Source organism: Syngnathus floridae, chromosome 16 (genome assembly GCF_059516105.1).
Source record: "Syngnathus floridae isolate MCC-2025c chromosome 16, RoL_Sflo_1.0, whole genome shotgun sequence".
In the NCBI taxonomy this organism is placed as follows: Eukaryota; Metazoa; Chordata; class Actinopteri; order Syngnathiformes; family Syngnathidae; genus Syngnathus; species Syngnathus floridae.
In genome coordinates, this window is record NC_142428.1 from 993,839 (window position 1) to 1,009,089 (window position 15,251).

The 15,251-nt window shown below is 43.5% G+C and overlaps 1 protein-coding gene across 7 annotated transcripts in view; it reads right to left on the reverse strand.

Annotated features, from left to right (window-relative positions):
* The window catches only part of alk (ALK receptor tyrosine kinase), a 165,538-nt gene that overhangs the window by 12,753 nt on the left and 137,534 nt on the right, over positions 1-15,251 (reverse strand). For all 7 annotated transcript variants that reach the window (XM_088400680.1, XM_088400681.1, XM_088400678.1 and 4 more), the window contains 9 exons: positions 13,838-13,960; positions 9,911-10,076; positions 8,220-8,367; positions 4,664-4,774; positions 4,344-4,485; positions 3,309-3,476; positions 2,038-2,136; positions 1,470-1,625; positions 472-585 (listed from right to left, as the gene is read on the reverse strand). In XM_088400680.1, the coding sequence (XP_088256806.1) occupies positions 472-585; positions 1,470-1,625; positions 2,038-2,136; positions 3,309-3,476; positions 4,344-4,485; positions 4,664-4,774; positions 8,220-8,367; positions 9,911-10,076; positions 13,838-13,960 (1,227 nt within the window). The remainder of the gene's footprint in view (positions 1-471; positions 586-1,469; positions 1,626-2,037; positions 2,137-3,308; positions 3,477-4,343; positions 4,486-4,663; positions 4,775-8,219; positions 8,368-9,910; positions 10,077-13,837; positions 13,961-15,251) is intronic.

Here is a 15,251-nt window from a genome sequence, read left to right on the forward strand (position 1 = left end):
ATGAGAAAAATTGAGTGCCACACTGCGTAAAACCTCCCCCGTGTTACTTCCCTTTCTGTTCTCGTGCACCTATTTGCTGCAGCCGCCCACACAATAAGTGAGCGATTGATTTCTCTCGCTGATTCGACATGATCAATCGTCCAGAAAACTTGCAGACAAAGGCTGACTATTGCCAACGTGCGAGGACTCACTGAAAATACCGCACAAACGTACACGAGGAGCGACTCTGACCGATAGGCGCCCGTCGGCTCACGTTATCAAAGGCTGGCCATTTGGATTGCTTGCAAATATAGCATCCCATCGATATCCTTCCTAAACAAGACTTTTGTTCTCATTAGCTCCACAGTGACAAGGAAAAACGGCATTGCAATGAGCAATGCGGTGACGAGACTAGAAAGAAAACAATTTTGGGTTTTGTGAAAGTGATACGATGATGCGGTTTCCTTTGGCCCTCAATGCGCCAACACTTACTTATCATGACTCCCGACACAGCCAGCAGCAGGGCGGCGATGAGGGCCGAAGTCCCGACAGACAGACCCAGGGCCAAGTGGGAGAGGGACGGCTGGGGAGGCAGCAGGGACACCTCTGCAGAAAACAGCCATCCGGTTGTTACCTTCCCAAGAGAACCATTAACATTCCCTTCGCCGCTCTGATTCTCCACTTAATTAACCATGTGAAAGAGATGACACAACAAAGCTGGAGGGGCTGTGCGGCATATCAATTCCTTGTTGTCTCGACGGGATGCTTTCAATGCCGAAGAACAAATGTGGCCACCGTATTGAGAGGGTGACCTTTTCTGACCGAGCGACATACGATGAGCTGCTCCTTGTCCTTTCAAAGAACAGATTTGCAAATCATCAGGGCGAGGAGAAACTTCAGGCTGTGACGATACTATTTGGAGGGAAATACCGCTATTATATGGATTGTAATGATGTATTGATTCATTTCAGATCAATATTCATGTATTCATGATTCATCCGAGATAACAAATCGTAATTGAAGAGGCAATTTTGGCTGGCCCACAGCCATTTGTTACACTTTGACCCGTGGGAAAAGTCATTTTTAGTCAAGCTTGACATGGTTTCGAAAGACAGAGCGTGAAGAAAATATCCAAATACGTCACAAAGGACTGACTCGCTTATCCTAAATCCTTCACACGGTAAGACGTTTTATCACACTGTAGCCAAGATAAATGACTGATCTTGGAAAGCGACAACATGTGGAGCAACAGTTGCTCATTAGGTACAGTGTGATTATTCCCACGACGTACGTATGTGTAATTTTTAATGAACGATAAAGACATTAAAACACCGAGTGAGATAAAGATTGACTAAAGTACCCAGCCGCTACGACATAATTACATTTGCAGATTAATTCATTTTCTATTCACAGAGTCACAGTTCATTAAAGGTACACTTTGATTCAATTCAATTCAATCCATGCCGACTCGACACACGCAAGTATCCCACCTGTAGAGTTGATGCAGGACATGCCATCGGGTGCCAGGATGAGGTCATCGTCACAATAGCAGACAATGTCGCCCTTTATCTCGTGACATTCGCCACTCTCGCAGTGACTGCAGTTCCGAACAGGAATGATGATCACCTCTCCATCGCTCTCCATTGCTAATAGACAAATAAAGAGAGAAGCAAAATGTGGAGAAGGATCGTTTGGTGTATTCTCACAGTACATCAGAATACATTCCACACTCTAGTGCTACTCCACTCGATTGCCAAGTGTTTGAGTACACGGCCGCGGCTAATTTGTATTGACACTCCGAGGGATGCTGATGAAAAAAACACACTCATCATAGTTGGAGTTGGAGAGAAGATGCTTCTAGTTTTTACCCTTTCACGTCACTACAGTATTAATGAATGAATGAATAAATGCATAAATAAATAATAAGGTGTTCACCAAAAGATTCTGCCTACCAAGCATGTTATTTGGACCGGAGAGAAAATGGGTATACTTAAAACAACATGACTGGGGTGTGTTATATTAATGATGCAAAAAGGCTTTTGAATGTTTTTAGATCACCTTTCAGAGGATAAAGGTAGGGCTCTCCAGCAGAACCAAAGAGGGATGTGCCATCATCACCATCGTGTTTGGGATTGTCATTTAATGAGGTGTTACCACCTGGGAAGAAAATTAACAAGTGATCAACTTGCTATTCTGATTAATATCATCCATTCATTCCCCATACTGCTCGTTCTCATTAGAGTTTCCACTAAGCTAATCTTACCTGACCTTTGGCGAGAGAAAGTGGAACCTGCGCTGGTCACCAGACAATTGCAGTGCCGCTAGAGACAACTGATATTCAATTAACCTAAGATGCCTGTTTTTTTTTAAATGAGAGGAGGAATGAGCAGATGGAGAACATTCGTTTTCGCATGGAGATGACATGCAGACACCACATGGAGATCTTGCAATGGAGAGTCACACCCCCAGCCACTTGAATGTGAGGCAAACAGAGGAGAGGTGGCTACCCTTAACACGGAGGGAGGAAAGAAGACAAGGAATCGAAAATAGGACAGACAGCGCAGGACAGATAATGAGCCAGGCGGCGCAACACGCGAGGGGAAAATGACTGTGGAGTGCCTAAATGCCTGGAGGAGGGACTTTAGAGTGCAACCGAGAGGACAATCCAGAGAGTTAATGTAATCATAAGGGATGTTTGGTGAGAATGGCGCCACACCAAGCAAGCACATCTCTACATGAGTGAAATAATGCTGTCACACATGCACATTATGTAGCCATCTGGTGCCTAGAGTTCCTGTACAGGCAAAATGAGGACAGGTGGAGTCAGTCTCATCCATCCGAGACAAAAGCGCAGACCAGGATGGCCACCTCGTGGGGAATCATACCAGAGGACACCGGTCACACTTAGCCAGCCCCACTGAGGCAACCGGACCATCCCCCACAATAGAATACAGGGACCTCAAGGCTGCCCTCCGCATGTTATGTGGTGAATTAAAAACTGTTGGAGCTAAGCCTACCTGGCCTTGTGTCCTCATGGGGAAGATCAGAGGACATGAATGTGCTTAACAGTGCCTTGTGATGAAGATATATGTATATATATGTAGATAGACTGAGAATCACGGAAGGGGGGAAGGAGGCGCCCAGCACCCCAAACCAGGAGGTGCCGACCTTCACAAACGGCGACAAGGCTAACAAAGGACCCAAGCCACAAGGGAGAGTCCGCACGTGTTCATTGTCTCTTTTGCGCCACATATTCATTCAAATGAATCTACATTTTCACACTTTATATAAAGTAATATAGACATTGGACAAAAGTTTCTTTGACTGACCTCTGTATCCTCCACCGCCGCCTCCAGCCATACAGCCGCCTCCACCGCCGCCAAAGCCACCTCGTGTCTGCCAGAACTTTTGACAGGGCTGTCCTCCTTGTCCCCCCAGAACGAGAGGTCTGCCGCCCTGACTGACTGGCGCACTGGCATTCCATCCTCCACCCCCACCTGCCACAAGGTACAACATATCACACATTATATGACAAGGAAATCTACTGTGACTCATGCTTGGTCTGTGCGTGAGGGTAATGAATAAAAACGGTTTGAAATAGCAGTCAATATCGGCATAAAACCTTCAAGCTTCTTCGACAAGACAAAAAAAAAAAAAAAAAGGCAGCAAAAGCCTACGAGAACAACTGATATTTATCTGGGGCCAATGAGTGGCACTTTAAAGAGTGGCAGACGTGTGCCGACTCCCATTCAGCAGGAGATTGAATGCGATGGGATCATTCTCAACACAGCAACATCCTGGATATAAAAGGGTGTGCAGACTTGTGCAAGCATATTTTCAGACAGGGGTTTGTAGACGTTGTACAGTAGATGCACTATATGAGCACGGGTGCTGCCAAGGATATGTGGTCCGTTTGGAAAGAAAAAAGAAAATGGTCCCAACCACTGTAAATTGGAAACGCAACATACCCCCTAAAATGGTCATGTCGTAGCCCCGCTAACAGCATTTGGTTTCATTGCAGCTATCAGTCTTGTTTCTCATACAATGTTCTCCTTACCGTGGACTTATGTCACTAAGCAAATAAAAGCAAGCAAGCAAGGCTGTATATCCAGGGCAAGAGCTGAACAGAGGCCATTACAGTATCAGAGCAGTGCCTGTCGTCAAGTCACTTTGCATGCCAGTTATTTTTACTTCGAGTGCGCACGAACAAATGAATCCTGTGTGTTTCTGGGTTCTCTATTCACTGGTGTGAGAGACTTAAAGTCAAGCATTTCATTTAGCATCAATGTCTCAGAATTTCCAATTGCAAGGCATAAAGAAAGCAAACATTTATGTTTGAATATATGTGCTATCATATAGCATACCTGCAGCATTTGACTTTCCATTGCGACCCGGTTGGCTGAGGTCATAGTCCATCTGTTCTAGCTGGCTCCCCGATTGGCTGCTGTAGCCTCGGCCTCCTCCTCCGCCGGCAACGATGAGAGGGATGTGAAGGCCGTTGCGCACCTGGGTAATCACAAGCTTTTATTTGGGGATTCTGCATTGCTGTTGCCATGTCAATCTGCCCCCAAGATCTGTATGAGAACTATTTGAATGTTCCAATGGGTAAAAACTCGCATCTAGCAATTTCTAAATGAGCCTCAAGTTTTCCGAAGGCATCATTCATTAATACTAAATGTCTCACCTTGAATACATATGAAGCCCCACCACCTCCGCCACCTCCACCCTTCACTTGAGTCCTGTTCAGCATAGGGCCAGTCTGTTCCAAGCAGATCTTATTCAACACGGCGTTGGACTGTGGGGAGAGAAACAATGATAGAACGCACAAAGGATGGCTTCTATTAGCTGTTTGTTGCCTGAGCAAGAACTATTGATTGAACTTCCGCAGCAAAGACAATACGAGTGGGATGTACGTTTTCATCGTTTACAGTCAGCGGAGCTCTTGATCAACATTACCGAGTGAAAGCCACGTCGTATCTGAGGTAACTTTTGTTACACTGAAAAAAAAAAATCAATCAAAGTGGAAACGTGTACGTTCGAATAAAAAAATTAATAGTTAGGATGTCAAAGTGTACACATGGAGACAAGTTTGAAAGGTGAGAGCTTTTTATCCCTTTACTCTAATCTAAATCGAGGTTCTTCGTGCCTTTTTCTCTTCAAATAACTTCTACAAGAGATGGATTTCAAATGTTTACTTTAGATCAAGTTTTTCTCCAGAATAAAGAGAACAAATTATAAAATGAAGCGGCTATAGGACCCCTGTTTGAAAGCCATTTTTTTTGGTGGTATACAATAAAGAGAAAATAATTGCAAAACCTGTTCCACCATCCCCAACTCAATTGTATTGTTTTTTTCAAGAGGAGAAGTCAAAGAAAGAAATAATGTGTTTGCATAGATGTGGCTGCGTTGAGACTTAATCAATCACATTCAAACTCATGTGAAAAGAGATTCAGCGGTACTTTGCTCCATCTCTTCGGTGACTTTGAAGAGGACAAGCGGTCCATTTCAAGAGTAGGAACCATTTTAAGTGCCCCTTTACTTGAGAATAGGTCGGCTTTTTACTTCCTAAACACCCCCCCATTGCTACCTTTAACTTTTGAATTCGTCTGAGCTGAAAGCTCCCGGGAGCTGGGAAGGAGGAGAAGGCGGGCTTTAGCACAGTTAGATTGACAGGAACGGGGTCGGATTGACAGGGTACAAAACAAATGGCATCAAAAGTTGTGGAAGAGCCTTCTTCAACTCTTTCTCCCTCTAAGCGACTTGTGACTGTTGCTTGTCGCCTGTGTGAGAAAATAGAACCAGAGAAAAGATAGGTGTGTGTGTGTGTGTGTTTGTGAGAAAGACAGTGAGAGAGCAGGAGTGTCTATAAGGACACTCCTCGCGGCAGACTTCTCAAAAAGTGTTTGCACCAAAGTGCTCTCTTGCTTGCCTGAAAGAAAAGACCAACGGTAGATACAATGTCTCAACAGACAACCAAACTGTTACGGATATAATTGGCTTCCCTTGACACTTTGATTCACACTCATCAATCTAAATTCTCTGCACAGGGTTGCAGGGTTAGATTGCTCGAGACCATTGGCTTGTAAGGTTACTCTATAACAGGCGGCGGGAGCCGGATATGGTGACCTTATTAAAAAGAATACATTAGTACACTCAAAATATCGATGGCCTTAATTAAAATACATGCATTTAATTGCATCTAGCCTATCGTTTTTTTTAAATGGTACGGCTCTCACGGGAAATTATCTGTCCGCCAAAAAGGTTCCCGACCCCTGCTTTATAAGCTCCTCGTCACACGGAGGGAGGCCTGTAAAGGGCAAACAGGGTTTTCTGGATTTGGTCATGTGATTTTCACAAGCGGAATGGTTTAACTTGACTTTTCTTTTGGTTATTTATTAAGACTGACATACTAAATGTAAAGTGCTCCATGCTTAATAATCTCATTGGATAGCGACTTGAGAGGCCTCCAGAGAAATCATGAAGGATGTCCTGACATTCTCAAGGGAACATAGCGTCCGTCCGTGTGTCATGGCTGTGGATGTGGGGAAGACTTACTGCTCTTTGAAATGTAAATGAAATAAATATCCATTCATTTTCTACTCCGCTTGTCGTGATTAGGGTCAGGGGGAGGGAGGGATGTGTGAGCTGGAGCTTCTCTTCCAGCTGCCACGGCGGGGCTCATATACATACGTACACTCCACTGGTGGTCATTAGCCAATCTTAGAGAAATAAATGGCAATTTAATTCAATACTGCGTGCATGGCTGCGATAGCTACTGTTTTTGCGGCCAACATTTGCAAAAGAAAGCAATTCCTTTATTCGAGTCAACTAAGTAAATTAGGCTGCAAAATCTGCATACATTAATAAAGACGATGACAGTTTCTCTATAAAGTATTATGGAGGAGGATCATTTCAGCAGACCTTGTTGTGGACAAATATTCATTCAACACTCTATCTCGCGCTAATATCAGGCAGCAAACAGCATATAATTAGCATAGAATTGAGCATAATCTATGTTAATGCAATCTCTCTGTGCAGCAAGGCAGGAAATGATCACTGAAAGGGGCTGCTGTGCCACAGAAATTATTATTAGATTTAAAAGAAAACATCAAAATGCTTCTATTTGTGCAAAGCGTTTGGAGAGGCTGATTTTCTGTCTTGATATGTGCAGATGATGAGGATATTAGGTCTCTCAAGATCACGCATAGTACATTCGTTTCAAGCAAACAATCACACCAGCTTGATGGCTCACTGTTATTTGGATAAAACGGCACGGTTTAAAAGTCACGCCTTTAACTCCTTCACTGCCATTGACGGGAAGAGACGTCAAACATCACTTGATTTAAAAGGACTTGTACATGCTGCGATGCTGATTGTTAATGACATCATTTATAAAAGTAACCAAAGTGGAGTTGCAAAGCTGTGTTTGCGCAAAACCAACGACGTCGCAAGGTTGGCGACTGCGGGCCAACTATTTGATCGAACGATATTTTTATTTCAACAAACACTTAACAGCCTTATGCCAAATGTGACTTTCGAGCCAACTACGGCGCTATCAAATCAGCAATAAAATTACTTTTCTTGCCACCATCTGTCTGTGGCTCTGTTAGTGAGTGGTGGACTGAATGTCTGACAAATATGTATTCACTTGTTAATTCACACTTGAATAATGTCCCACAGACGTTATTGAGACACTTTGATTCTGGCCTACATTTCGGAATGTTTACATGGGAAATGATGGATGGTTTCATTGGTGACTGGAGGGATTTCTAATCGGAGCGTTGTGTAAGCATACAGCAGGGCTGCCAGCAAAGAGCTCCAGAGCATAGCGGATGACAACCACCTCTGACAAAACAACCAAAGTAAACTGAGGGGAATCAGCCGGGGGGATCATTGGGAGCTCGCTCGCAGCTTTAAATAGCCGTTTAGTGGCCAGAAAATGAGTCTTCTCTGTTTAACAACACAATGTAGACTGCTATGCAGCTGTTATGTCCAGATGTGACGTCTCTCAAAAGCCCCACAGCCACTTGCGTACCTTCACAGGGATTAGATTAGGGCTCCCTTTCCATTTTACATACGTATAACAGTGCATTTCTAATCATTGTCACTTCTTGGTCCGCTACACTTGGCTCTTCCACTCTCCTTTCATTTCATTTGTTGTAGACTCGCAAGTGCAATTCATGAACATTTCATACCACGAGAGATCATTTGTGAAGAATAAATCCACGAGTGAAACTTACACTGGGACATGCGTCCTCTCCTTTTTGACCGACCAGGATGTGAAGCAGCTCTCCTTTCCTCAGCAAAAAGTCTCCAGCGATGTAAATGCCATGTGATCTACTCATGGCCATAACGCTTCGGCCGCCTGCTGCACCGTACGCTGTAATCCTAATAAACGCACACAAACAAACAAAAAGAATCATTTTTCATCCATATCATTAACTCTGGATATGTCGTACATGAGAAATAATTTACATGCCCATAAATATTTACTGTACATGCAAACAACAACAAAGAAATAAAAAGCTAAATGAAATTGGGAAAAGTACAATTTAGCTTCAGGGCACGTCAGCACGCGTTTGCAGGCGTGCATACAATATAATGCAGACACATAAAAGCAAATACATGGACTTTCAGAGCAGAGGATGTCCATTTTAACTGTCCTAGTTTTACCAGCCCGAAAGAAAAAAAAATTGATTGGTTTTTGGGAGCGCTTCAATATTGCTCTTCCCTGGTGGTTTTGCTCGGTGGAGAGAGAACGCTGCCTGGTGCTCGCTAGCTACCTCAGCTGTTTGCCTAATGACTTTTGGGAGATGCAGAGCGCACATTCATCTCTGTGGCCGTCTGTCAAGCTCATTTACTGGCTCTGCCGGATAACCGAGCGGCATCAAGGCCTCGATTTTGAGCTTTGGAGGTCTTTTGCTTAAAAAACCCCCCCCAAAACTCTGGGACATGTGTCATGATGGCTGTCAGTAAGACTCAAGACACGTAGCAGGGCTGAGTGGGAGGTGAGGTGAGAAGTCCAATTCAACATAAATGCCTCCATGTTTTCGTAAAATGCCCACAGGGTAAATATTGATGGGTGCCCGCAGTGATTGATGCTACATATTGAATTCTAGTGGAGAGCGCAGTTTGAGGACAATGTGCCCAGGCTGACTGTTGATGTATTTTTGAAAATTCTCTTCTCTACTCCTCTGTTCTCTTGAGGAGCCTTGATGCCATGCTGATACCATGCACACAGGAGAGGAAGAAGTGGGCGGGAGGAGGAGTGTGCATTGTTATGATGTTCCAAACTGGATTTGCTCCCGAAAGATGCTTTTTGTGTGAGCTGTACAAGTATGCCAGTTTTGCATAACGTGTGTATTTTACAATTTAGAACATTTCACAAATCAGCGCAAATCAGTAACTGCGTCTCAATTCAAACAAATAGCAAAACAAAACGTGTTTCTTTCCAAAAATCCTCAAAGGTAAATCACTCTCCTTTGGGGAAACGCTACATGCGGTGCCGTATTAATTAGAGTGCGGTCTTCCTAAAGCACCAAATGTTCTATTCGTATCACAACTTCCCTTGTGATTCGCTTTTTCGGAAAGCTGGTTGATTGGTTGATTTAATGCTCCCCACATTTCCCTTTGTTAGTAAAAGTCAAGCTCCACCTGGGAAAAGGTCAAATGGAAATGAATACAGATACTATGCTTGACTCATTACAACAACATTTCCTCATGTATAGAATAAGTGAACTAGTGCCCAAATATTGTGCGGTATGAGGCAATTCAACAGAGACTCATTATAATGCATTTTGACCAGCACGACATCTTTGGCATTTGATAGTACAGCAAAGAGCAGAGAATGGCACAAATAACAAAGAAAATGGAAAAAATACAATAAACATAATGCAGGTATTCATTCGATAAAGTGCTCATTTGTTCCTACCTGTATGTGCCAGTTTCAGGGACCTGCCACATTTGAACACCTTTGAAAGGCCCTCGTGTGCCCACCGTCACATTGATTTTGCTGCTCCTATATGAATTGAAGCACTGGGAGGGAGTGGGACCTTCTGGACCGCCAGCACCACAGGTGGTAAAAATCCATTTTTTGGCTGAACGCCAAAGAGCGAGAGAGAGAGAGAGAGCGAGAGCAAAACAATAAGTTTAGACAAACATACATACATGAATATTTATGTCATATGAACAATGGCAGCAGGTGTCCCAACTAATTATGCTCGGACTGAAATTAGCTTGAGAATGATCTTGTCAACTGAAGGACTTCATGCTGCAGAGCCACAGTCTCAACTACCAGAGTTGCAAATGGCCCAAAGTCAAAAGCAATTCAAAAGTGATGCCACTCAGACTTCTTGCACAATGTGACTGCTATAAAGGTTGTGAACAAAAGAAAAAAAAAAAAAAAAAAAAAATCCCTAAATCTTTTGGATTGCACTGCGCAATGGGGCCTGAGTGGCAGGTTACTCTGAATAGTGCAAGGTTACGTACTGCCGCAAGAAAGAAAATCATGTTTTGAAACTCCATTAGGTCGATGAAATTCACATACACATACTGGAGAAATAATAAAGAAAAAATAATAAAAAAATAATAATCATTCACCTATCTTTGTAAATCATAGCATCTTTTTTGGGAGTTGCTGACTGCTTTGAAACCACAACAAGTATCATTTCAATGTCTATTTGTAGTTCATAGGTGGGTGCTAAATTCCCGAGTAACGAAGATGATGTTTGTGCATCATTTATTTATTTGTCATATACAAACGGCATCATTGGCTATCAAATTTCCATTGACAAACTGTGCAACAGGTACATAATCCATTCTAAAGAAGACATAAATGGCAGCGAAGGTCATGCTTGTCTGTCTGCGCCTTCATAAAGCCCACTTCGCCTGACTATGGAGGCTAATTGTCACAGGCTGCAACCAGATGGATCAAAGCTGGCACAGTAGGGATGGATCTGCATCAAAAAAAAATCAAGCACGCGCCTCAAATAATACCAACAAAAGCTGCATTTGCATGACACTGTTCATTTTTGGTCCCCCACAACAGCAAAGCCAAAGTAACAAGAAGTAGCAAACTGTTAAATCTGTACTCAATGAAGCATTTCAGCTCGGCAACTAATAAGCAGCGAGATAATGGCAAAAACTGTCTCGGCACGAAGCGGGAGGGGAGCACCATCTGCTTGAAGAGCCAATTGAATTGTTTCAAGCCAAAGTTGATCTATTTGATTTGCAGCCCATTTTCATCTCATCCACGCTGCTTGGGTTTGTTGTCTGATGTTGCGTGAGCAGAACCTTGATATGAAAATGTGCGGGTTCAAAAAAGAGCACCCTGTCTGTCTGTCTGTCTTTCTTTTCTGCGGATGATCACTTTTGGAAATGTTGTATTTCAGATCAAATGCTTATCTCTGTCACACGCTCGCTCGTGTGCACATCCACGTGTCGAACGAGAGCTCAGATTGAGGTTAGTTCACTGCAGAGTGAACCACCCACCACAAGCTCGGATGACTTTTTCATTAAGAAGAAAAAGATGAGTCAGTTTCCAACGCGTCTTTTGCCAGGATAGTGGAGCATGGATGCAGATAAGAGGAAAGTGTGTGCAGGTGAAGTCGGGGTGAATAATAAAAAAATAAAATAAAAAAAAAAAAACAGCCAAAAGGAGAGCAGAGTGGGATCAGAAGCACCTGACAAAAAGACATGGCGCCTTGGTTAAGGGGGAAAAACCTGAACTCACAAAGTGTCAATAAATAAAACCTCTTGAAATGGAAAAGAAAATGATACATACAAAGACAGCATTGACATCTGCTGGTGGGAAAAGATGAAGGCGAGAGGAGACGAGACGTTTTGTTGGGGTTAATCACAAAGCGTGTCAAGGGACGACAAGGGCTTTGCTGGAGTGACAGGCTGGCACGGTTCAAATCCCCATCAGGCCCAGAGCATGGCAAAGCGTCAGGCCCACAAGGGGCAACGGCAGAAACCCGGCCAATATTAAGGGCTCACATGACAAATGTTTTGCTACAGATTTAAGCAAGGGTCATTGAAGTGGACAGACATGATTTGCTTTCACGGGCCACATAAAAGGGTTTGGCGGGCCGGAGCTGGCCCCCGGGCCTTGACTTTGACACCGGTGATCTACAGCATAATATGGACAAGGGCAAGAGCAATAAGTAGGTTTTCTTTTTCAATGTTAGCCATCCTCCCAGATCCAGCTCCTACACCCCCCCAAAGCGTCATCATAACAAATAAGCTGGTCAAACACCAATGTAGCATTTTCCTCCCTGACCCGCCAATGAATGAAACAAGTCAGCAGCAGCTTGTGTTCAAGACTGACAAGCGACTGGGCAAGAAGCAGCCCAAATTAGCATTTTCCCATTTGGCTCTTGCTCTGACCCATCTACGCCTGTTCAGCAGATTGAATACTACATGGCGAATTGGCCGCATGCAGAGACAGACCGTTCGCTGGCAGTGGCATCAATCCCTCATTTCATCAAACATATTTTTTACTGAGCTTGTAAAATAACTAGTAGGGATCCAAGCAAGTTATATGAAATATTTGCTTTCGATTTTCGGATTGCTCCCATTTGCAATTTGCCGTGTACTTTATTGAACATGTGGAGTTAGGTGGGCTTGGTGTATGAAATCATTCATGAGTTCGAGCGGATCCTGTGGAAAAACACAGCCCATGGTCAAAGGTCATATGACATGAAGTTCGCCTTTAGATCATTCAAAAGCTCCTGAATGAAAGTGTAGAAAAGCCATTTATTGTGATCATCTTGGTTTGCACATAGGTTGCATGACTGCATTAGCTTTATTGACCAGTTTGAATGTAGTCATCCCAGAATGTGCAAAATAGACTTGCGCCCAGTCAGTAGATCAGCTCCCTCAATGATTGCTGCTTCCATTTGGACCATACAAACCTGGAGTGAATAATACCTTTAATTAGCGGGGCTTACGCAATATGTCAAAAGGCTTGAAAATTGAGGCCTCAGTACAGAACAAAATCAACTGTCTGGGCTTTAAAAAAAGCTTGAACGCCATAAAAGCTTTCAGAGACAGGAAATATGATGCAGATTACTGTGATTTGAGTCCCATGACCATCATCATCTGTTGGATGTGAAAAGCATTGCTCAACCCACTCACATAGACTCACATTTTCTCCACATTCATTTCAGTGCTGGATGCTTATTGTAAAATGATTTCAGAGAAACATGTTTACTACCTGAGGCTGTAAAAAAAAAAAAAAAAAAAAGATTTCTTTCCCATCCAGTTAACCAGAAGAAGAGTAACAGCTCACTTTTTTTTCTTCTTTGAGTGAGTCCAGTGCTTGAAAGCTTTCTGGCTAAGGAAATGTGTTTTTGGAAAAGGTTTGATAAGACTAACACAAATATATGACTTTGGATATGGAACTCGACTTGTTGTTGCCTTACTGAAGGAAGGAAGGAAGGAAGGAAGGAAGGAGGGAAGGAAGGAAGGAAGGAAGGAAGGAAGAGAGCGTGAGCCAGAAAATGTCATGTCTGTGTAACCGTCTCCATTGACATTCTCCGGAGACAAATTGAAGAATTTTACACTCCGTAACTGCCCGTCCTGCTCCATTTATTGCCAAAGGAGATCTCGACAGGACTCCTGCTGTTGCGCGCTGGATGCGAACCGGTGGGGGGCGCGCTTACTTTATTAGAGTCTGTGTGTCATGTCAAATGCAATGCATTTGGAGTTGTTGAGAATCAGCGCATGCATGCGTGCGTGCGTGCGTGCGTGGGTGTGCAAGCAGAGACAAAGGAAGACAGACCGAGAAACACTATGGCATGAATAGCTAGCTTCAAGCTATGTGAAATAAACATCTCTCATCCAAATCCACACTTACAGTAATCTCTGGTAGGCGAGTTCATCAGAGGAATCCCGACAGATGGGGTTGTGGCAGTGATCGGCGGTCCCGCGGGCAGGTCGGTTGCGCTACTACTGGCCACCGGTGGAAACTCTCCATTTGCTGAAATGAAATGTCACATTTTATCACCAAAATATGACATTTCTAATTCCATGTGCAGCGGCGTTGTTATGGTGTCGAATGTGCAAGTAAGCAGACTGACTAGCAGCACTTCAATCTGTGGAATCTGCAGCAAGGCTTTTCATTTGGCTATAAAGAAGAGAGGAAATGCATACATCCAATTTCCTTTGCCTCTATCTCTCCAAACAGCGAAGGGGTAAGCACATTCAGTCTGGGTCTTTTGTAGCAATCCATCAGGCCTCCAGCCCCGACCGACCGACCGACCCACCGACCGACCCACCCACCCACCGCATTTCCAGGACTGAGATCATATGCTCGCTGCTACCTTGATCTCATCCTGCTTAAATTCTCTCCCGGGGTGAAGTCTTCTTGGCAGAAGGGCGCCTGATTGCCTATTACTGCACAAGATAGAGGAACTTCTCCCCCCAAAAGATGTTAAAGTAGGGGTGACTAATTTTACCTGCGGTGCTTGGAAGGCGGCCTGGAAAATTGTCACCTGTCCCCATTCTGTATGCCTCAGTGTGGAGAAAAGATGACTTTTCATGGTTGCTTAGCAGAAAGCCAGAATAAATGAGTCCCTCTGTGCTGACGTCAATGTATCAGTGCATTGCAGTTGACATACTTCCATCAGCTTGTGTGAAAGGGAGAGTGACGCATTGTATACATAATATACGCAAATATGTGCAAAGGTTATGATTTTATAGTTGCGCCGCCACCTGTGCACTGACCACTGAGCTAAATGTCAGGGCATCGCCCTCTTTCAAGGCTCTGAGAAGTGAGGAAACTTGCTCAATGTTGGCATCTATCACATGAAGAAAAAAACAAACAAAACACCTAGATATCAACAATGTGCATGTTCTACAGATAAACTATCAATTAAAAATAATAAAGTGCATCTTGGAGTCTGCCAAATCATATTTTCTACGCAACAAAGCTTGTTCGCACTCAAGTCAATTGAATACAATTAACACTGATGAAATATGGATATTGTACTACTTATAAAGAAAGAGGCATATTATCCAATACTTGGTGACAGAGTTCACCCTTCCCCCTGTTTACGCTTTGCAAATGACATTTCCTTCAAACGGACACAATGCTTCTGTCAAGGAGAAGCAGTGACGAGCAATGTGCTCACAGAAGATATGAAAAGTATGTCACCTGCTATGAACGCCAGGTGTGGGTCAAGTTGGAAAGTTTCCATAAAAAGGGATGATTAAAAGTAGATTTTGTTGTCTTGTCAGTGCTCCATTTCCTTTTAATGTCATTTTGCCCC